The 23,842-nt window shown below is 40.4% G+C and overlaps 1 protein-coding gene and 1 pseudogene across 9 annotated transcripts in view; one reads left to right on the plus strand and one right to left on the minus strand.

The window, feature by feature from the left end:
• The window catches only part of ARHGAP26 (Rho GTPase activating protein 26), a 475,560-nt gene that overhangs the window by 322,335 nt on the left and 129,383 nt on the right, over nt 1–23,842 (plus strand). For 4 of the 9 annotated variants that reach the window (XM_086412175.1, XM_086412178.1, XM_086412181.1 and 1 more), the window contains exon 18: nt 18,743–18,811. The exons of the other annotated variants lie outside the window; for them this stretch is intronic. In XM_086412175.1, the coding sequence (XP_086268301.1) occupies nt 18,743–18,811 (69 nt within the window). The remainder of the gene's footprint in view (nt 1–18,742; nt 18,812–23,842) is intronic. 9 annotated transcript variants of the gene reach the window in all.
• Nucleotides 10,497–10,593, minus strand: LOC147369578 (small nucleolar RNA U3; annotated as a pseudogene).

A 23,842-nucleotide genomic window follows, 5' to 3' on the forward strand; every position in this document is an offset into this window, starting at 1 on the left:
CCCAAGAAGCCCCCTAGTAGCATAGAATCATCTACGCCTTCACCTCAGGCTCTTTTTTCTGGGAAAACTAAAGACAAGAATAGCATGTATCCTCTTAGAGTCTTTGTGAGAATTTAGTTAACTCATCCACCTAAACCTCTTAAAAGAGCATCTGGCAAGTAGTATATCCATAGTCCATGTAGACTTTTAGAGTCTATTTGAGAAATCAGGGGATGGAGGAAGAAGGGTCATGGAGCTATACCTTAAGGTGAGGGAAGATGGTGAAATTATCCTAATGATTATATCCAAGCAAGTCTTACTGATGGGATGGGGCTTTCTCCACAGTTCTGTTCTTGGCAAGCAAAATCCTTAGGGCTGAATGATGCAAAGTAGCACACATGTCTCTGATCCACTTGGGAGATTTGCATGTGTACATGTGTTTCCTTTTACTTGGTTTTTGTGTTCTCGGCCGTTTGTGTATGTTTGGCCCAAAGGACTGAGCATCTCTCTCATTCTTCCTAGCAGAGGGTGAGCCAGCGAGGGGTCAGCCAGGAGAAAGCTGTTGCTATCTGCTTTCAGGTCACACTTTACACCAAGCCTTACCGTGTTTCCTGTGCGTGTCTGGAGCTTTCCATGATTCAGGTGTCCGGTGGGGCAGCACACCTGTGTGAAAGAACAAGCTGTGTGGCGCTGATCTCCACGGGAGGTTATAGACTCCTCACCCTCAGTCTCTTGCTTCTTGGGGTCGCAAGGCTGATTTCATCTCAGAAGCAGCTGTCTTTGCTGCAGTTTAATAACTCTTAATTTCCTGGAGGGGGAACAACACGTTATATCATGAGGACTCATCTTAGTCTTCACGGTCTGGAAATTCCCAGTCTTCGATGTGATCTTCGAAATGTTTCTCTTTGTGGGAGAGTCTGACTTATCTTCTTTCTTAGCGTGACTGCCTCTCAGATGCCATTCCCAGATTAAAGTCTCATCCAGTGTGAGAATGGTTCTCTCTGCCTCCAGTTTCCCCCTCTATGCAGTCTTCACGTGGGTTTCCCTCCCTGAGTCTCTGAAATCTGTAATAAAGTATTAATCTGAGCTCTAAGGACAGTTGTATATGTGTTTGTCTTCATTCTGTCTTGGTAGACACTTTGACGGTTTAACTCAAAAGAGGGTTTGAAGAAACGTTAAGGCGACTTGAATTTCAGTATCAATCCTTCCTGCTTTCTCCCATGTATTGAAATGCTGTTCTTTAAGCAGTTTAGCATGCTGATTTAGTGCTACCAGTTAGGTATCATAAGTATAAATCAATACGTCTTGGTTCTTTCAGTAAGAGGTAGAGGAACCCATCATATTTGGCTGGTTGGCCCATTGCAAATGACTCTTATGCACCTGGAGATGCATAGTCTGATAGAACAGAATCAGTTTCATTAAACTCAGACTTTCAGTGAGAAAATGGGGTAACCTTAAGGCCTCAAGGAAGAACTGGTGTATTAGATCTTTGCTTGTAAACAACAGAAGTCAACTGTTGCTAGTTTTTAAAAAGAAGGGAATTTACTGGCAGTCTTCTGGGAGTAACCGAAAACAGAGTTGAGCTATCAGATGTTGGAACGCAACCTCAAGGGCAGTTACGTGCCTTGCATCCTACTCCGTGTCCCTGTGCCATTTTACTCTTCTCTAGGTGGTTCTCTCAGATCACGCTTCCTGTTTCATTGACAGAATAGGTACGACAGGAGGATGTCTACAGTCCATGACGCCTGTGCCCATGTTTTTAACTTTCCCTCCAATGTGTGCTAGAGGAACGCTCAGTGCTCCTCCCTAAAGGTAGTTCCATCACTGGGGCAGAAGAGCTGATCCGCAATTGCATCCAGAATGGTTTGGCTCCAGTCGTTTTCCCCTCTGTCTCCTTGGCTGCTCCTTTTCAGTCTCGTTTTCTGTACTGCAGGATTCTTTCTGTCCTTTAATCCTCAGAACTGCTCTGCCCGCTCTACCTCCTCTCTCTCTACAGTGAGGTCTTGCCCTGGAATCGCAGCCTCCAGCTCCAGTGAACACTGCTGATTTTTTTTCCGTAGCATGTATCACCGTCTAATACACTATGTGTTTGACTTATTTATTGTTTTCTTCTCACTGAAGTGTAAACAGTTTGAGGTTGAAAATTTGTCTGCCACGACACTGCCTGCAGCAAAGCTTTGCGTATTTGTTGAATAATGAATGGACTAAAGGGTAGAAAGTGTCCAGGGAACTCATGCTGGCCCTGGAGCACTACTCTTTGAATGTCTCGCCTCTGACCACCTTTTCTTCTTATGGTTCCACTGCAGGTTAATGTTTCTAATAGGGAGAGTGCAGTGACCTCCCTTGTGTAACGCCCTCAACTTCTGTGCTGAGGCGGTAGCCAGGTACTCAGCTAACGTTCTTGTTAGAACCGCATGTCATGGGAGAGGGCAGTCTAAGGAAAAATTGGAGGCTATCATTCAAAGGTTGCCAGGCAAGTGAAAATATTAGATAGTCACAAGAGTTGTGTTTGCTGAAACACAATTCTTATAAATGCCCGGATAACTCTATTACGCATTGTTTTGTAGTTGGTGGGACCATCGTAATGATAAATAGAAAAAAACAAACATTGCTTTCAGATGTTTCTCTAATACCTGGTTGCACGGCTCAGTTCCCCAGAATGCTTGATTCTGTTTTTTATGAGCTGGCTCTTGATAGGAGCCTGTGGTCTCCCTTCAGAGCATGTCTTCATACACACCCTGGGCCCAGAATCACCTTCATGGGTGGTTGAAGGAGTGAAGGTGTGAGCTTGGTTAACCAAGTCCCAGAACTAGACACACTTGAACACGTTTCCTTAGGTCACCAAGCAAATGGGGGTTTCCCTTTTCAAACCTGCCTCTTAGTCTAGCAGGCTCATTGGGTTTTCTTTTTCTCACTATTGAAAGATAACCTTAACATTTTGCTGCTTTAAGAGCCACACTTTTCCTTCTCACTTGAATTACCACCTAAACTGCTTGGCATGTCACATGGACAGGTTTTTCTCCCAGCATTGTTGCATGTCTCACACAGTCCATCTCCCTGGCCATACCAGATGGTTAAAGAGGAAGAGAACACGGGCAAAACCGTAGGTTTACTGAAGTATAATTGACTTAAAAATACCGTATTGGTTCCATGTGTATAACATAGGGGTTTACTATTTTTATATATTACTAAATGATCACCACACTAAGTCAACTTACCATCTGTCACCAGGAGTTACTGTAATGTTCTTGACTATATTGCCTACACTGTACATTATGTCCTCGTGACTTATTTTATTGCTAGAATTATGTGCTCTTTAATCCCCCTCACCTGTTTTACCCCCCCACCCCCACTCCTCCCCTCTGGTGACCACTGGTTTGTTCTGTTTTTATGCATGTCTCTATTTTGTTGTTTGTTTGTTTTGTTTTTTAGATTCTGAATGTAAGTGAAATCAAAAGTATTTGTCTTTCTCTGTCTGACTTACTTCACTTAGCATAATACCCTCTAGGTCAATCCATGTTGTCACAAATGGAAAAATTTCATTATTTTTTATGTTGAGTAAAATTTCAGTGTTTGTGTATCACACCTTCTTTATCCATTCATGCGTCATTGGACACTTAGGTTACGTCCATATCTTGTCTGTTGTAGGTAATGCTGCGGTCAACATTGATGCGCATATGTCTTTTCAAATTACTGTTTTTGTTGTCATCAGATAAATACCCAGAAATAGAATCGCTGTGTTACATGGTAGTTCTGTCTTTTTTGAGAAACCGTCATAGTGGTTGTACCAATTTACGTTGCTTCCAACAGTGCACAAAGGTTCCCTTCTCTCTCCATCCTCACCAACACTTATGTTTTGTCTTTTTGATAATAGCCATTCTCATATATGTGAGATAATATGTATCATTATGGTTCTGATTTGCATTTCTGTGACGATTAGTGATGTTGACTATCTTTCCATGTGCCTGTTGGATATCTATATATCTTCTTTGGCAAAATGTCTATTCTGGTTTTTTGCCCATATTTTAATCAGATTTTTTGGTTTTTGATAATGAGTCATATGAATTCTCTATATATTTTGATATTAATCTCTAATCAGATGTAACATTTGCAAATATCTTTTGCTGTTTAGTAGGTTGCCTGTTCAATTTGTTAATAGTTTTCTTTGTCGTTAAAAAGCTTTTTATTTTGTTGTAGTCTCATTTGTTTGTTTTTGTTACCCTTGCTTAAAGAGATGGATCCAAAACAGTATTGCTAAGACTGATGCCAAAAAGCTTTACTGCCTATGTTTTCTTCTAGGAGTTTTATGGTTTCAGGTCTTACATTTAAGTCTTTAATCCATTTTGAGGTGTTTTTTTGTTTGTTGCTTTGTTTTTGTATATGGTCTATGAAAGTGGTCTAGTTTTATTCTTTTGCATGTAGCTGTCCAGTTTTCCTAGCGTCATTCATTGAAGAGACTGGCTTTCCCCCATTGTATATTCTTGCCACTTTTGTTGTAGACTAATTGACCATATAAATGTGGGTTTACTTCTGGGCTCTCTATTCTGTTCCGTTGAGCTATGCCTCTGCTTTTGTTCCAGTAACATACTGTTTTGATTACTGTAGCTTTGTAATTTGGAGAAGGCCATGGCACCCCACTCCAGTACTCTTGCCTGGAAAATCCCATGGACGGAGGAGCCTGGTAGACTGCAGTCCATGGGGTCGCTAGGAGTCAGACACGACTGAGCAACTTCACTTTCACTTTCCATTTTCATGCACTGGAGAGGGAAATGGCAACCCACTCCAGTGTTCTTGCCTGGAGAATCCCAGGGACGGGGGAGTCTGGTGGGCTGCTGTCTATGGGGTCGCACAGAGTCGGACACGACTGAAGCAACTTAGCAGCAGTAGCAGCAGCAGCAGCTTTGTAATTTAGTTTGAAACCAGGGAGTGTGATATCTCCAGCTTTCTTTTTCAAGATTGTTTTAGCCAGTTGGGATCTTTTGTGAATCCATGCAGATTTTTAAGATTATATGTTCTAGTTCAGTGGAAAATGCCATGAATATTTTGGTAGAGATTGCCATGAGTAGGTAAGCTTTTTGGCTAGTATGGACACTTCAACAATTTTAATTCTTCTAATCTCTGAGCATGGACTATCTTTCCACTTATTTGTGTCATCTTTAATTTCTCTCATCAATGTCATACTTTTTAGAGTGCAGATCTTTCACCTTCTTGGTTAAATTTGTTCTTCAGTATTTTATTCTTTTGATGCAATTATAAGTGGAGTTTTTTTCTTAATTTCTGATACATCATTATTAGCATGTAGAAACACTATATAGTATAGTATATAGTATATAGACTTCTGTATACTTCTATTGTATCATGCAACTATACTGAGTTCACTTATTAATTCTAAAGTTTTCTTGGTGGAGTCTTTAGGGTTTTTATATAGTATCATGTCATCTGAAATATTACATTGAATAAAACTGGGGAGAATGGGCATCCTTGTCTTATCCCTGATGTTACTGGGATGATCATATGATTTTAATCTTTCATTTTTGTTCATGTCATATATCATGTTGATTGATTTCTGGATGTTAAATCATCCTTTCATGCTTGGGATAAATCCAGCTTGATCATGGTGTATGATCCTTTTTTTTTTTTTTTTTTTTTTTTAATGATCCTTTTTTAATGTATTGTTGAATTCAATTTGCTAGTTTTTACTTGAGAATTTTTGCATGTACATGTGTCACGGATATTGGCTTGAAATTCTTTTTCAGTAGTGCCTTAGTCTGGTTTTAGTATCAGGGGAATGCTGGCCTTGTAGAATGAGTTCAGAAGCCTTCTTTCATTTCAGTTGTTTGGAATAGTTTGAGAATGTTTGGTAGAGTTTACCTGTAAAGCTATTTGATCCTGGACTTTGGTTTTGTGGGTGTTTTTTGCTTGCCTGGAGAATCCCAGGGACGGGGGAGCCTGGTGGGCTGCTGTCTATGGGGTCACACAGAATCGGACACGACTGAAGCGACTTAGCAGCAGTAGCAGCAGTGATTGGTCTTTTCATTTTTCTATTTCTTCCTGATTCAGTTCTGGGAGATAGAATGCTTCTAGAAATTTATCCATTTCTTCTAGGTTGTCTGATTTGTTGGCCCATAGTTGTTTGTAGTAATCTTATTATTCTTTGGTATCAGTTTTAATTTCTCTTTGATTTCTGATTTTATTTATTTGGTCCTCCCCAGTGAGTCTGGCTAACAGTTTATTATTTTTAAAAACCCTTTTCAAAATCCATCTTCTTTATTGATCTTTTCTATTGCTTGACAATTAGCAGCTTTTATGATGAAGATGACTTGGACAGAGCCTGACTGAGATAAACAGGTCAGCCCAGTTGGCCTCATTCATGCCAACATGTATTAATTGATTGAGCACCTGTGCTAACAAGGCACTAACTTATCCAAGATGCTGATGATTTATTTCTTTTAGGAGGTGGTAGGAGAGAGTGTCGGAGAAGGCAATGGCAACCCACTCCAGTACTCTTGCCTGGAAAATCCCATGGACGGAGGGGCCTGGTGGGCTGCAGTCCATGGGGTCGCTAGGAGCTGGACACGACTGAGCGACTTCATTTTCACTTTTCACTTTCATGCATTGGAGAGGGAAATGGCAACCCACTCCAGTGTTCTTGCCTGGAGAATCCCAGGGACAGGGGAGCCTGGTGGGCTGCCGTCTATGGGGTCACATAGAGTTGGACATGACTGAAGCTACTTAGCAGCAGCAGCAGCAGGAGAGAGTGTTGGCACAATAGGTAAAAGTCATTTTATTCATGATCTTGAGCAAGTGTGCCAGATCTCAGGTATACAAGGCCTCCATCTACAAAATAAAGAGGATTATTTTTGCATTAAAAAAAAGCACATACATACATACACACAATGTAGTTAAGGAAAACAGGATAGCCAGCAGTATCTTAACTGTTGTTATCTCTAGGTGCTTGTGTTTTCTTCTCTTGCCTTCTTTATTTTTATAAAATGAACATGCCTGCTATTTGCAAAGTTATAACTACTTTTAATGAATAAAGCAGACTCTGATTCTGAGCCTCTTTTAATTTTGAAGACATCTATGATTTTACGCACAAGACTTGGTAAAACAGGACCGGACAATCAATCTTTGGGTATTCTGATGCAGAATCCCTTTTCTCAGCTTTTGCTTCCCATCTTTTGACCACTTATCTTGCTTATTTGGATTTCTACCTGAGAATGGGAATCAGAGAGAAAGGAGAATATACATTAGAATATACCTTAGCAATGCTTGAGATAGGGGTAAAACTCTAACCCAAGAAGCTTTGGTCTTTTCCCCTAACTAGTATTACTAATGACTTTTAACTATATCGGTTTTTTTCCTGACTTCCTTAGGCATTAGTTCATTGTATATGAGCTTTATTGTTATGATAGAACTTGTTTAAAAATTTTTTTAAAAAGAACAGCAACAAAAAACTGCATTGTTTTTATTTTTGGATTGTATCCTTTGTCCCATTTTTAGGTACTATGAAGGTCCACTGGGTTTTTATTCAACATAGACCCCTTTCTTCTCTTCTTAGATTCAGTCTACTTCAGCTTATCTGGTATCTTGAGCTTCTTCCTCCTGCCTATCTGCCCAGATCTGCTAGAGCTGGAGTGGGAAAACCCTGCTGCTAATATTTATACAGCCCACAAGCTCAGAATGCTTGTGTACAGTTGTCAATAGTTGCAAATAATCAAAAGAAGAACAATAGTTCATGACAGGTGAAACTTATATGAAATTCAGATTTCAGTGTTTGTGAAGTTTTATTGGGACAGAGGAACTTTTCTTTATTTATGTATTATCTATGGCAGCCCTCCAAGTTTACACTGGCTGGTTGAGAAGTTGCAAGAAAAATTGTATGGCCCTCAAAGCCTGAAATATTTACTGTCTGGTCCTTTAGAGACAAGTCTGCCAACTCTGTGCTGGAAACTCTCTCTTCTTTGGATGTCTTCAAGTTTAGGACTTGTTCAGTTATGCTAACTCATTCAAAGGAATATTTATCGAGTGCCTGCAGCTTGCCAGGTACTGTGCTAGATACAGGTATCAAAGAGAGCATGATCCCTTTCCTGTTGGGAGGAATTGATAGCCTGGGTGGGGGGCATGGATGTGACTATAGGTGAACTACAGCATAAATCTGTGTGCTAATCTCAAGTATGAGTTAAGGGCTATGGGAACCCTGAAGGGGTACCTCGACTCTGCTTGGGAAAGCAGAGAGGATATCATCATTAGATAATGGATTACAAAGTCTTGATAGTTTAAAACTACATTGTTCTACATTGGTGACTTTTTAAAAAAAATTGTTATATATTGGAGCATAGTGGTAAAGAATCTGCCTGCAATGCAGGAGACCTGGGTTCGATCCCTGGTTAGGAAGATCACCTGGAGCAGGGAATGGCTGCCCAATCCAGTGTTCTGGCCTGGAGAATTCCAGGGACAGAGGTGCCTGGCAGGCTAGAGTCCATGTGGTTGCAGAGAATCGGACTCAACTGAGCAACTTTCACTTTCATTTTCTGTTGGTTAACAATGTTGTGTTTAGTTTCAGGTATACAGCACAGTGATTCAGTTATACATATATGTATTCTTTTTCAAATTCTTTAATTAAAACACTGGAATTGTTCCATTGAAGTTAATTGTTACCTAGAATACGAGTTTTATAAGTTTAGCAAGTGTGCCTTTAACATTTCAGCTGTACATTATACATATATAATATATATGTATATATATATAATATATATATATATACAGTGTAATTATTGTTCTATTATAGGATCAACATTTTATAGAGCTTTGTAAATAAGCATTGTATAAAGTGACTTTATCATCATCAATATATAAAATTTTCTTTTAAGAGCCACTGTTAGCTATTCACTTTTGGGCAAAGGGAAATAGACTTTTACATTAAAATTGCAAGTTTCATTTACTTTATGTTTCTTTTTAAATGCTTCTCAATACATTTTAAAATGGATGGGGGTGGGCCATTCCCTTCTCCAGGTGATTTTCCTAACCGGGGATCAAACCCAGGTCTCCCACATTGCAGGCAGATTCTTTACTGTCTGAGCTACCGCTATGCTCCAATATAAAATAAAATTTTTTTAAAAAGTCACCAATGGAGAAGGCTTTTACACCAATGTAAAAGGCTTAACTTTACTGTACTCAGGATATATATATATAAATGAGATATAAATTCATTTTTACATATAAATGATATATACATTCATTTATATATATATAAATGATAATACATTTATATATCTAAATATATTAAAAAATGACATATAAATTTATTGATATATATATATATAAATGAAAATGAAAAGGAGATTACTAGGATCCATTTAAGATTTCCTGATTCAGAATGTTGTGGGCTGGGATAAGCAGGATATGGAGTTCTATTTTTAATAAACTCCCAAGTTTTCCATCTACACTAAAGTCTGGGAATATTATTAAGGATAGTATGGATTAAAGATGCATTTATAAAGTTATTCTTAACTTCATTTTTAAAAACTCTTTTTCTCTTTGCTATCACCTGCTATCAGCCTTTGATATACACAGAGCTTTTTCAGGATCCTTAAGACAATGTGAAGGAATTCTTCTGATTTCCTAAAACGTGCCCTCTCTCCTTCTTCTCTTCCTTTTTTTTTTTTTTTGGAAAACAGAATTAGGGCAAAAATGTGTATTTGGAATGCATATTTTGTATGTTTTGCTGTAATTTTTCATGTCTGTATATACACAAATATATGTATTTATGTGACAGTTAACATTTTTATTTGACCTCTCTCTTCTTCATGTTAACATTGAAATCCTGTTTGGGGTTCTCCCCATTTCCATTTGTTACCGCATATGGCCATCTGGTGTGTGTGTCCATAAAGGCTCTCAGCGTGCACTCACATTTTTCAACATGTTTTTCTACTGAGTTTTATCTCTTTGAGATAAATGCTAATTCATTCTCTAAATGCTATGTAAAAATGGCACATACTATTAATCTCTTTCTCCTACTAATAGACACTTAGAATTGTGTCTCATTTTTTTACCATTGTAAGCAGTGCAGTGAACATCTTTGCAAACACCTTTCTGTATACATGTGAATTTTGGCATGATGTATACCAGCACTAGAATTCCAGGCATATATGCAGCTTCACTGTTTTTAGATATCACCAAATCACTTTCCACAGTGATTGAATTTGTTTAGCTGCCTCATGGTTTTCATTTGGAACAGTGGGTCCATATAGATGCAGAATGCTACAGGTGGCACATCTTGGGTCCCAGGCAGTGCTCTGACTTCTTTGAATGCATTCAGTGTATGGAAGCTGATATGTTACCATTAACCTGAACTGTAAAAGATTTAAGCAGAGGTTAACTAGGCTACAGAGTTGGAGTGGAGGCTTAGAGTATCAGGGAAGAAAAAAGAACCAATGAATCAAAGGGGCGAGTCTCTTCATAGGCTCATAGACCAACTGATGTTGAATCACCCAGAGATCTGATGTAGCACCACCCCAGCACCTGCCCTTACCACTGTCCTCACTGGGACTTTTGCAGGTCCTGCTTATTTTATAAGCAAACTATAGAAATGATCCCTAAAAGTGTAGTCTTAAGAGTGAAAGTGTTAGACGCTCAGTTGTGTCCGACTCTTTGCGACCTTATAGACTGCAGCTTGCCAGGCTCCTCTGTCCATGGAATTCTCCAGGCAAGAAGACTGGAGTAGGTTGCCATTCCCTTTTCCAGGGGATCTTCCCGACCCAGGGGTTGAACCCCAGTCTCCTGCATTGCAGGCAGATTCTTTACCATCTGAGCCACAAATATAAAGGCTTTTAACCTGTGCCACAACCTCCATAAAATAACCCAGCACCCCAGGGGCCCAAGCAGCTATAAGCCATATCAACCTCACTGCAGTTGAGTGGGCTCCAGGGGCTCCTGGCTTAAAATATGGGAAGCCATCTTTTCTGCTTGCAATAGCAGTAAGGCCCTGCCAACTTCTTTGTGGAAGTCTTTTTTGAGGATGAGTTCAAAATTTCTAACTGGGGTGAGGAATTTGTAACAGCAAACTGTTCAGACTTTGGGTATGGTAGGCCATTTGGACCACCCAGGAGGGTGTAAGGCCAGGACCCCTCACAGTTCTTTGGCTTCTTCAGTGATGAGAGAGGAGCTCTGGCTATTGGCCCTTGGCTCTTGTCTTCTGGGGTACAGATTGAGAACACCTCTCCTTCCCCAGTGCTGATTGCCCGCAATATCCTTAGACCCCTGAGTCCTGAGAGGGGGCTCACCTTCGCTGCCAGCCTCTAAAGGCCAATTAGTGTCTGTATGCCTTGTTTATTCCACAACCATTAAAGTGAGCCAACACATTCCTACTCTGTCTCCTACTTCTTGTGAATGAACAGGAAGTGAAAGGAAGGAAGCAAGGAAGCTGATGAAGAGGGAAAGAAAAGTCTTAACAGAAACTTGGTTCCTATATTATCCAGACAATAATATTATGGTGACTCAATAAAAAAATGTTAATCAGCAGGTAAAGTAAGCAAGGACACCAAGATGATGTATATAACAGGTTTGGGAGCAGGATGAGGGAAGAGAGACACCTGAGGTATACAATTTAAGGAGATGATGACCCTTAACATTGCTGAAGGGAGTGCTTCTTTAAATTTAAGTAACTGCTAAAGAGGATTCAATTTTTTAAGTTAAAATATATGTGAGTGAGTGAGTGTGTGTGTGTGTGTGTGTGTGTATATGTGTGTGTGTGTGTGTGTGTGTATGAAAGGAAAAGAGCCTGAAGCATGCAGCAAATGGTTAGTAACAATGACTAGAGTTTCACAGTAGTTATAATGAGGGAGATTTTATTTCTCAAAAATATGACAAAATTATGGATAATCATGACTTCCACTTTTTCCTTTATTATTTTTCAAATAACAAATGTTAAAGGAAAAACTAAAATATTTTCAAATAAAGTTGTTTTTGTTTTTTTATGTTTTGGTGAGAAGAGAGGTCTTATTTTCAGTTTTATTGTTATCTGCTCTTTGCAGTGCACGGGCTTCTCATTGCAGTGCTTTCTCTTGTGGAGCACAGACTCTAGACATGTGGACTTCAGTCGTTGTGGTGCGTGGGCTTAGTTGCTCCACAGCATGTGGAATCTTCCTGGGCCAGGGATCGAACCCGTGTCCCCTACATTGGCAGGTGGACATTGTTTATCCACTGGGCTACCAGGGAAGTCCTAAAAGTTTTAATCCTAGCCTTTTAAAATAAATTTGGAAGTACTGTGAGATGTTCCTTCTCAGGTTGGTTTCAGGACCTCACCTCCTGAAATTGTGCATCCCACCTGCCTCTCTTGTCTTACCCTAGTCCTGGCCCTGGCTGGATTTAAATTCCCCTTTGGGGCTTTTTGTTAGCCTCCACACCACAGTTCTTCCTCAGCTATAGGCCATGATAGAGAATAGATATTGGTTCAATGTGTCCTTAGTTTGCCATCTCAGACTCCATCTGGAATTATATAGCGGTGAATGGGAATAGGGGGTTTTAGACCCAGAATTTCAGTTTAGAGAGACCTTTTCAGGAGTGGACGTGTTGCGGCTTAGCATGGATAATTGAAAATTGTGCCCCCTCCTGCCTTCCATTAACATCAGTAATTGAAAGCTGTGTGGCAAAATAGGAACAGGTGGGTTTGATTTGCTTAGGAACTGAAAAGCCTCATTAGAGACTTCTGCAGCATCAAAATTCTTTGGACTTCTTGAGTACTTTGTCCCTGGCTAGCTGGTGAAACAGGTGGTGGTGGTAGAGCCATTTAAGCAAATTAGCAGTAATAGGATAAGCAAAATTTATCCTGCCTTTTTGTTTCAAGGAACCAATCTGCCAGTCACACACATCATCTCCTCATCATGCCCTGAAAACTTGGACCCCAAAGGCAGTTTCCAGCTGAAGTGGGCAAGAATAACATTGGCCATGGAGAAGGTCCTGGGATTATCAAATTATCTTATGACAGTTTTAACTTTTTCTTTGGTTTCTTATAACCAGTCCTGCAAAAGACCTTTACCTTCTTCAGCTTACGCTCTGTGGGGAGTACTGAGAAGCTTAGCCCCATCTAAGTGCCAAGTCAACCTGACAGGAATAAATCTATATTTACTATATAATAAATATATGGGAGTAATATATAGTAAATATATAGGAGTAAATCTGTATTTATAGACAGGAGGATCTATATAGTTGGATAATAGACAGGTTATCCAACTGTAGCACAAGGGTGAGCCTGTGAAATTAAAAAAAATTTTTTTTATCCTGACTCACTGTGAAATAAGCACCTTCTCCTTTTGGGACTGCTATAGCAGAAACCCACCTCTCACCCTCTCTTTTCCTTTCTCTTTCCACCTTACATGCCCATAAGCACCTTTGCTTTGTGCCCTTCACCTTAGCCATTGCTCTTTGCACTTAGCCTGGTAGTAAAACAGATGGGGAGATCACCCAGGAAGCTCAGTTTGCTGCTTCAGAGTTAACTGTGCTGCTCAGCTAACTTGATTATCACATTTAACTGAAAACACCTGCAGGGACTGTCAGCGTATGCTGCTGCTGCTGCTAAGTAGCTTCAGTCGTGTCCGACTCTGTGTGACCCCATAGAGCCAGCCTCTAAGTGTGGGCCCCATACATACCCTTTTCACTGTCAGACTGAATTAAATGAATGTGTTCGTAAGTGTACATGCCTAGGTCGGGCCGTGGAGCAAGTCCTTGCATCACTTTGGTGGCTCCTTGGGGTAGAGCTCAGATGCCCTGAGAGCCTGTCTTACTTTTGGACTCATGCCTACAATGGAGGAGACCCGGATTTGATTCCCAGGTTGGGCAGATCCCCTGGAGAAGGAAATGGCAACCCACTCCAGTGTTCTTGCCTGGAGAATCCTATGGACAAAGGAGCCTTGCAGGCTATAGTCCATGGGGTTGCAAGAGTTGGACACGACTGAAGCAACTTCACCACCACCTTATAGTCTTAGCAAGGTAGTGTTTGTGGGAACTGACCCAGTGGTGCAGCCTGCCTGGGGAAAATAAGCTTGTTGGATGCAGGCTCTGCAAGGCCTGGGTGGGGTCTCAAGATGAGGGTGAGATACAGAATTCCCTTGATGGTCAAAACTTGGGCTCATATTGCCTCACACTGTATTATCCCCTTTTGAATGACCAACCCAGCTGTCACCCAGTTTCAGAACATCTGGATGGGGAAGTTCTAATGTGAAGCCCCAGGATCACAACATAGCTCTGGATAACGGGGCCCTTTGAACCACTCTGTCATGAGTTCAGATGGCCATTCCACTAAGGGAGTTCCAGTTTGGTGCTCGTGCTCAGCTGCTCAGTTATGTCCAACTATTTGGGACCCCATGGACTGTAGCCCACCAGGCTCCTCTGTCTATGGGATTTCCCAGGCAAGAATACTGGAGTAGATTGCCATGTTCTTCTCCAGGGGATCTTCCCAACCCAGGAATCAAACCTGCATCTTTTGTGTCTCCTGCATTGACAGGCAGATTCTTTACCACTGAGCCATATGGGAAGTCCTGCCTGTTAGGTACACCTACTCACTATTATGTCCTGTGAACACAGCAGTGAGTTTTTTCTTTTCTTTTCTTTTCTAACTTTACAGTATTGTATTTGTTTTGCCATATATCAACATGAATCACCACAGGTATACACGTGTTCCTCATCCTGAACCCTCCTCCCTCCTCCCTCCCCATACCCTCCCTCTGGGTCGTCCCAGTGCACCAGCCCCAAGCATCCTGTATCGTGCATCTAACCTGGACTGGCGACTCATTTCATATATGATATTATACATGTTTCAGTGCCATTCTCCCAAATCATCCCACCCTCTCCCTCTCCCACAGAGTCCAAAAGACTGTTCTATACATCAGTGTCTCTTTTGCTGTCTCATATACAGGGTTATTGTAAAGTATGGTATAAAAATATAGACTAAATATAAAATAGAAAGTGCTAAGTGCTCTCAAGGAAGTGAATGCTATTAGAATGATGGGAATGGGCAAGCAACTGTTAGATCCAGATGGTCAGAGGAGGTGACATGTAAGTCACTACATGAATGATGTGGGAGAGCAAAGCCATGTGAAGAATTGGAGGGAGATTCTTCCAGGCAGAGGGAATGGTAAGTACAAATGCCCTTAGAAGGGAACTTGCTTGACATGGAAGCATATGCGGTTTATTCAGAGAGTCATGTCAGTGCGTCACAAGCTGAATTTGGACAACTAAGCAAGGAACAGACTAGGTATGGCTTGAGGGGAGCCATGGGAAGAAGCTTGAATTTCATTCTAATTGTAATAGGAAGTCACTGGATGATTCTGAAGAGTGACATGATCTGTTTTTGTTGTTGTTGTTTTCTCCAGTGTTGCTCTCTTGGTCTCTAGAAAATGAGCTGAATTGGGGTAAGAGTAGAGTCAGGGAAATCAATTGGAAGGCTAGCACAGTAATCCTGAACTGGGATGGTGGTGGTGGAAGTGTTCAAATTTGGGATCTATCAATACTTTAAAGATAGGGCCAACAGGATTAATTTATGAGCTAGATGTGGCTTGTGAGAAGAATCAAGGATAACTCCTGGATTTTGACCTTCTGCAGGGAAGAAGGGGGTCTAGTTTTGTTATATGAGTGTGGTGGGGTGGGCAGGGATCAGGAATGAACGTATCCAGGGTTCTGTTTAGTGCTCTCAGCATACAGATGCTTTCTCTTTCATACATATCAGCATGGGGCTGATGAGATTACTCAGGAGATCAATAGAGGAAGAGCGGTCCCACAACAGTCCCAGGCATGGCAGCAGTTAGAAGTGGGGAAAGAAAGATCTAGCAACAGAAACTGGAAGGAAAAGCCTGTAATCAGATCAGAAGCTCCTGGTTGTGTCCTAGTTAGGAGTCACACCTTACACAATGAACCAAAATGGAACTCAGGAAGACTAAGCCTACCTTTTGGGAAATAGGTAGATTACTTGGAAATAGATTACTTGGCTTATTTAAGGTGATGACTGTGTAACTGGTTTACCATTGATGTATTTGGAAACGGCATGTTGTTTAAGAGTGAAGCCCTGGAATCAGACAGACCTGAGTTCAAATTCCAGTTACACCACTTACAGCTGGGGGGCCCCTACGGTTATCTGGGTCTCTATGTCCTGATTTATGAAAGGCAGGGGGTGGCGGGGGGGATAGTAGGACCTACCTCAGAGTCATGTTGTGAAGATTAAGTGAGTTGATGCATGGAAAGTGCATCATCAAAGTTGATGCATGCAGAGTGCATGTCTGGCATGGAGTCAGCACTCAGAAATGACAGCGTTTACCTCATTAACCTCTGTTAAGGTCTTTTGCTGTGAATGTTTAACGCTTTGTGGGATACTGTCTTTTCTACTTTGCATTTTTGGGTCTTCAGTTGCTATTTATAATGGCTTTTTGATATCTGTTGCTGGCTCTCAGCTTGTGATAATGCCTCAGTTGCTTCAGCACTGACACTTGCCCTGACACTCAAGACAATAATGATGTCACCCTGGAAGGGTTTGGAGAAATTCCTTCAGGGTGACTGAGCTGTGATCTCTCTGGATTGTCACGGCAATATAGAGCTGTGTTGACCCTTCCCATCCATGGAGAAAAGCTCTTATCACTCTTTGTGCCTACTCAAAGTTAAAAGGGATCAGAATTCATGCTCAAGAATGTAAGAACATTAAAACTGCTTTGCATTTGTTGAAGATCTTTGACTATTCAGTATCTGCTATCATTGCAAAGATATCAAAAAGCAGTTATTGGAAATTTTAGTTTACAGAAGAGAACATGGAAGTTCAAAGAGTCACATATTTTGCCCAAAGCTACAATGCTACCAAGTTTCAAAGTCAGGATTTGTACCCCTGATCCTACCTGAGTCCCAAGCCTGTTTAATTTCCTCACTACATTCTACCTCCACATAAGCGCTAATTACGGATATGAAGCCAAAATGATAGCAATATGGTTTACAGCTCACTTTAAGTTGATCTTTCCTTCTGATGTATTTTATTTCCTTTTCAATTTCGTAACATAAGATTATTCCTTTTCAGATCGTAAAAAGTCTTAAGTGATTTAGTTTTTCCCATGGTGGCTATTTAAATGATCTTTTTCTATAGAACTTCATGAGTTTTGATGAGTTTAAAAAATGGAAGGAAAGGTTGATGTTGCTTTGAGGGGGTGGTATTCATAACTAAATATTTTTTTGCATTCCTCGAGATAAAAGGTCATCACTGTTCCTTACTGTTCAGCGTAAATTTTCCACACCAGTGGTTATACTTATGAAGAATCTCAGTATATTCATCAGTTGAGAGCAGTCTGTAATGCATCTTGAGTTTTTTTCTTTTTTTGTCCCCTAGACCCAGGTTGCATTGTTTCCTAGATGCGGTCTCGTTTAAATTATTAGTAATCTAAGCTATGGACAGTAGCCACCTTCCTGAGGAAGCTGGTCTACTGTTTAGAAATATATCTGAAGTTCTCACTTCATTTTCACCCCAAGTGTATACTCTAATAGCTGATCCAATTCTACTGTAACCAAATTTACCTTTGTTTCTCATTTCTCCCCTTCTTTCCACTCAAATGTTTTTGGTGGAGTGGGAGATCAAGTCTTATTTGCCTGAATATTCCCAGAATTTAGTTTGTTGGCCACATTGTAGGTGCTCAGTAAAAATTTTTTGAATTGAGAGGAATCTCACTTTTTATGTCCTCTTAACTTCTTTGCATCTTAACTCAAATTCAGTATGTCTTTATCCTGTCTTGTATCTTGGAGCCCATCTCTCTCATATGAAGTACTTGAGATATTTCATTTGCAGAGGGCCAATTTTAAATCATTACACATAAAAATGATAGCATGGTTTTAGAGCAGATAATAGTCTCCAAAATAAGACACTTTAGCACTGTCCACGTTTACTTTATTGAAGATACCTTGGCAGGATCCATCCGTCCATGTTGTTGACCTTTATGTAGTGCTACCAGCCCAGTCCATCCAAATGCGTCCATACTATAATTGAGGGGAAAGTTAACAGTCTGAGAAATGTTTTACTTTTAATGACCTGACTGTAGGTGATTGATTAATTTCCAAGGAGATTTGGGATCACAACGACAGTCACAGTATATTCCCTGTTGCTTAATCCCATGTTAAAAAAATTTTAAGGTTTCTTTATCATATGCTACTAAAATAGAAAAAGAAAAGAAAATGAAAATGAAGCAGATTTGGCTGTCTGTGTCCTGCCATGGGCTCTGGATTCTCAGCTCGCTGCTATGATTGATTTGTGATGGCTCATGCAAGTGAATTTGGAATGCACGGAGAAGCTGCTTGCTCCTTTTTGCTCCCTTAAGTGGAATGCATGGAGTGCTGATGGGAAATCTGGCAGGAGAGCAGGGGAAGGAATACGACCCGAGTTTCCACAGATTTGGAGGGAGACATGTTTGTAACCAAAAGGGAACCCTACCCTTTTCACTGCCCTACTTAAAGCCGCAGTCTGCACTCCGCAGGGTGGCATAAGAAGGCAAGCTTCCTCTGGAAACTGCTTCCCCTCTAGCCTCGCCCTGACCACTCCATTGCAAAGACCTGGGCCATCAGCTGCTTGTGGTGGCCACAGACTTATGCAGCTCTCTACCTTTGCTTATGTCCTCATCTCCACCAGATGCTTTCTGCACAGGTAAAGCTTGCTGTCCCCCAGCCCAACCCTGTGCATTGTGCATGCCTTGGTCACAGCCTCTGAAACACTTAATTCACCAATTTTTCTTCCTCTCTGTTATAGGACAAGCTGCTTGATGACAGGCCCAGTGTCTGCCTCATCATTGGTCCCACTCTGCCTGGCCTGCTGTAGGTGCTTCACAGAGCAGCCTCTGGTGGGAGAAAGTGAGGGAGGCCTTCACCAGCTAGTCCCAAATACACACATGATGAAAAGCTGCAGCAGAGTTCACTCCCTTAGTGATAAGGAATTGGATGGCATTAGGGTTGAGCCAAGAGCCAAAGAGTTACTAGAAGTTAGTTGGATAAAAACAAAGGACATGAAGGAAGAGGCTCCCAGGTAATAGCATGTGAGCAGTGTAATTGGGGTACCAAGAGGAAGAGGCCAAGGTAGAGATTAGCTTAGGAAGAGCAGGCAGGGGTGATAAAATAATTGTGTGTAATGAAGGATTTTTAAGTGGAATCTTTAGTCTGAGCTTCATAATTAGACAGGCAGCACTGAAAGCCAGATCTTGTTCAGGCGGTCCTAGACTTTGAGTTTGGGGGTGACAGATGCAGAGTGCGCCAAAGCATTTGTTCAGCTAGACCAAGTGTTCATCCCTTCCAGTTGGAGTTGAGAGAGTGCCAAAAGTTAGCTGAGGAGCCCCAGCCCTGATGTAGCTGGTAAGGACAACGTAGGAAGCAGACCTCTTAGCCAAAAGAATGCCCTAAAATTCAGGTTCGATGGAAACTATCTTGGTTGTTGAGATTCTCTCTTATTTTTTAAAATCATATTATAACCTTTTTAATGTTTAAATAGTTTTGGCTGCACTGATCCCTTTTACACAAGGAAACTTTCAACCTCTTAGAGTTGATAGATTGTTCATCAAGGATTTTCACAAAGAAGCAAGAGTCTTCATTCCAGTCTTTGATCGTCAGAGCTGACTCTGGGGTTCCAGACAGTGGCAACGCAGCTTCCACTGACCGGACATGAGGTTGTTGATCTTTGTTGAAAGAATCTTTTTCTTTCCAGACTATCTGGAAAAAATAATTGTACATCTGGGTACAGCCATTCAAAGAACTAGAAGACTTCCAGCCCCCTCTGGTATTGCTAAAATGACATAAACCCCCTATCTATCATTATTTAGAATTTTGACTTTGGAGGAAATGAACCTAGGCCTCCATTTTTATTTTTTGTTTATCATACTGCAATTTTTGCCAGTATACCTAAATCCACACCTGTGACCTTAGTGTAGAGCTCCACAATGAGAAAATTCTGCCCTTGAGTTGTCTTCACCTTGGACATTACTTTAGGGTTTATTAGCTTGGAGATTGAGCCAATCTTCCTTGTTTTAATCAAGGTATTTCCTGCCCTTCCCAGCACTTCAGGCTGCTGCTGAGATGCTTCCAGTGTAAATTCTCTTCTGTAGTCTCCATCCACACTGGGAGTCTTCCTCCTTCCTGGGGGTCTTCATACGACTTGTTTTAGTCAGTACAGAGGGGACTGCTGGGCATAATTGGTTCCTTCCATGCTCAGACATCCATGAATACCTGGAGCCACAAAGCTGTGGGTCATGTTCTCTCTCTCTCTTTTTCTCTGTCTCTATCTCTCCATCTCTCAAATATGTGTTGACTGCATCTCTTTGGTACAGCTCCTGCAGTACAGCCTTTAGAGTTTGTCCTGCTGGGTCATGTTCCATTCAGTTTCCCAAGGACTAGATACAGTGTTCACCAGGATCAGTGACATTGTGACCCACGTTTGATATCAGAGGGCCCAAATAAACAGAGAATAAAGATTTACGCAGAATTAAGAGCACAGTCACTCATTCTTAAGAGTTCAGGCCTTGCTAGTAATGAGGGGCCTCCAAGGCTTCAAGAAGTTAATATGCTCTCTTACACACATTCAAATTAAGGCTTTGCAAAGCTGCCCTATTGTTTCATTGTGGGGAACCAGAGCTGTTGCCACTTGTGCTTAAGAGCTTGGTTCTTTCATTGGAATTAAAGGAATTTGCCCTTCGGCAACTGTAAAAGGATGAGAATCTAACTGTTGGGTTTGTTTGAAAATCAGTTTAGTGCCGGAAGGCCTGTCTGATGGAGTTCAGGAGGTAGCATTCTAATCCCTCTGTTTACTCACGCCCAGGTTCAGTGTCTGCTAGCCCCTGAGAGCTCCCGTACCATCCTTCCCAGGCTCTTTCTGTTCCAGCCACTATAGCTTTCTTTGAGTTCTTCAAACACACCCTCCTCTGACCATAGTGCCTGGGACTGTTACCTCTTCAAGAGTATTCTTCCTTCATAGAATGAATGCCTGTACATTCTTTAGAACAGTGAGTGCTTCTAAAGCGGGAATGACTTAGGAAGCTTATTAAAATGCAGATTCTCCTTCAGCAGTTCTTGGAAGAGCCTGGGATCTGGCATTTCTGACAAGTTCCCAGGTAAAGTTGGTGCAACTGGTCCTCTGGAACTCTTCTTTCCATCTTCAGTTTAGTAAAGTCTTCTGTTTTTCATGCTTCTGAGGTTGTAACCTTTCCTTCATAGAGGACTCTCAACTACTGTACCGTTTCTTTAATGTGAGCCATTATCTGATGAATGTTTATCATCTACTAAAGTACGAACCCTGCAAGAGTGCAGAGTTCAGGGACCACCTGTTGGTTTGCTCACGCCTTCGTTCCCAGGACCTATCACAGTATGGCATATAGGGTGCATTGTGTCATCCTGGCTTTTGACAGAATGGTTAAATTTATTAGTCTGAGATGCATAAGATTATAAAACCCGGGATGCATAATTTTACCCATGCATGATTTTTTAAATGTAGGTTGGTCATTTGAAAAAATATTGATTAAAATCTTCCAGTTTGGGCATATTTCATCATACAATATATTTTTTTAAAATAGTATTTATTAGTATCACTACCGATAGCATTTTTCAGGTAGTCTTTAAGTATTGGGAACCTATCAGACTCATGGTGGCAAATCCAGATTTTCTAGAATTATACTTACTGCTTGAAAGAATGAATTTTATCATTATACCAAATACTGTCAGTTGTTTTCCTTGCAGTGACAGACTCAACTTGGTTCATTTCTGAGAAAAATGTCTGCCAAATACCGAAGTCTGAGTAACCACAGTCTCTCAGGTGTTCTTTCAAGCTAAAATGGTGTTTCATGAGAAAAGAGGTTAGTTTAGTTGCAGCTCAAATAATTGCACAACTGCTCTCCCTCACGTCAGTTCTGGTATGTAATAGAAGTACTTCGTGCCTATTTCCTATTCATTACAATCTAAAAAATATTTGTTTGGGGGAGAATGGATGTATGTATATGTATGGCTGAGTCCCTTCACTGTCCACCTGAAACCGTCACAACATTGTTAATCAACTGTACCCCAATACAAGAGAGAAAGTTAAATATATATATAAAATTTTAAAAACATGTGCTAAGTAAACAGTCAGGGTTTAATCAAATTAATAATTGTTACTACTTTCTCTAGGGTATTTTTTGTTTGTTTTTTTCTTTAACATGTGAGTCTGTGGTGGTAAAGAGTACAGTGATTACTGGTACAGCTTGGTGCCACTGCTAGATTAGTGCTAAGGCATGAGCATTTTTACATACACTTGTTATTGCATCTCATGGAAGCCTTGAAAAGGTCCTGGAGATCCTTCAGGAGTCCATGGACCACACTTTGAAAACCCCTGTTAACAGCTTAAACCAAAATCACCTTCTATTAAATATGATTATTCCTGCCTCTTCCTTTAAGAAGAACAAGGAAAGAATTTGAAGAAATTTCCTTGTATATTAAAGCAAATTTACTTACTTGTATAGAAGTAATACTCTGAGAATTTGAGGAATTCTTTGATTGAAAATCTCATGGACAGAGAAGCCTGGTGGGCTGCAGTCCATGGGGTCACAAAGAGCTGGGCATGACTGAGCGACGAACACGATTGATAGTAAAGAATCCATCTGGCAATGCAAGATACCCAGGTTCAATCCCTGGGTCAGGGAAGATCCCCTGGAAAAGGAAATGGCAACCATCTCCAGTATTCTTGCCTGGAGAATTCCATGGACAGAGGAGCCTGGAGGGCTACAGTCCATAGGGTCACAAAGAGTGGGACATGACTGAGTGACTAACACTTTCGCTTTTACTATGATTGCAGAACTTATCTGAAAATTCCCCTGTGTTGCCTATTAACATCTAGTATTTTTTGATTCAGATATCTTTAGTATATCTTGTTTGATGACAGTTTAAGTGGGGCATTTTTTTTTTAGATTACAAAAATCTACAGATTTTTGAAAATTGATTTTTGTAGAATTTCAATTTTTAAAAAGTGGCTCAAACTCAGGTTCCTAACTTCTCAGAATTCTATACTGTACCTTTTTACTTATTGAAAAGAGCTGATTGCAGCTCTTTCTTGTTTTCTGTTTTTGAGAGCCTGTTTAATTAAATAATTTGAAATTCAAAGGTTAGAATTCTCATGTTAAATTCCCTTTTAGACTCTTCCTGTTCTGCAGATGTTCTTGGTATATTTCACCATAAGTTGAAATGTTACAGTACAAACCATATAGACTTCCTTGGTCTTTGCATTGGGTAGCATACCTGTTACTTTTTAAATAATTATATTACCTTTAGTGGTGAGTTCAACTTTAACATAAAATCAGTTCATGGGAATAATCAGTAGGAGATTAAGTTGTGTGTAAGATAAATGTGAAACACAGATTGAATTATCTACCTTCAAATTATTTACTTGTTTTTAAAAGTTAGTGTGGTTTTAATTTGCATTAGCTGGAATATTTTGTCTTGAAAAGAAATGGACAACTCCTTGTGGTATTAACACCAGTGGGTAGATGTTATAGGAAAATAATATCACTTCATTACATTATGAAGACAAAAGAACATGAGCTTGTAAAGCAATTTTCCTCCTATTAAAAAACAAATTAAAAAAAACAGAGAGCATAGGATTTGAATCATAGCTCAGTTCCTTCTTGGCCTGGTGACCTTGAATAGATTATTCAGTTTCTCTGGGCCTCAGTTTCCTCATCTGTCAAAGTGCAATAATCACCCCTCCCTCATGGGAATTGAATTTAATCATACAACATATATAAAGAAGTTAACACTTTGCCTTACATGTGATAGATTCCCAGTAGAATTAGTGTACAGTTTTCAAAAAATTTTAAAAATATTTTTTAAAAAGTATAGAAAG

This window comes from Bos grunniens, chromosome 7 (genome assembly GCF_055505025.1).
Source record: "Bos grunniens cultivar Pamir isolate PY7600 chromosome 7, Bosgru_T2T1.0, whole genome shotgun sequence".
Taxonomy (NCBI): domain Eukaryota; kingdom Metazoa; phylum Chordata; class Mammalia; order Artiodactyla; family Bovidae; genus Bos; species Bos grunniens.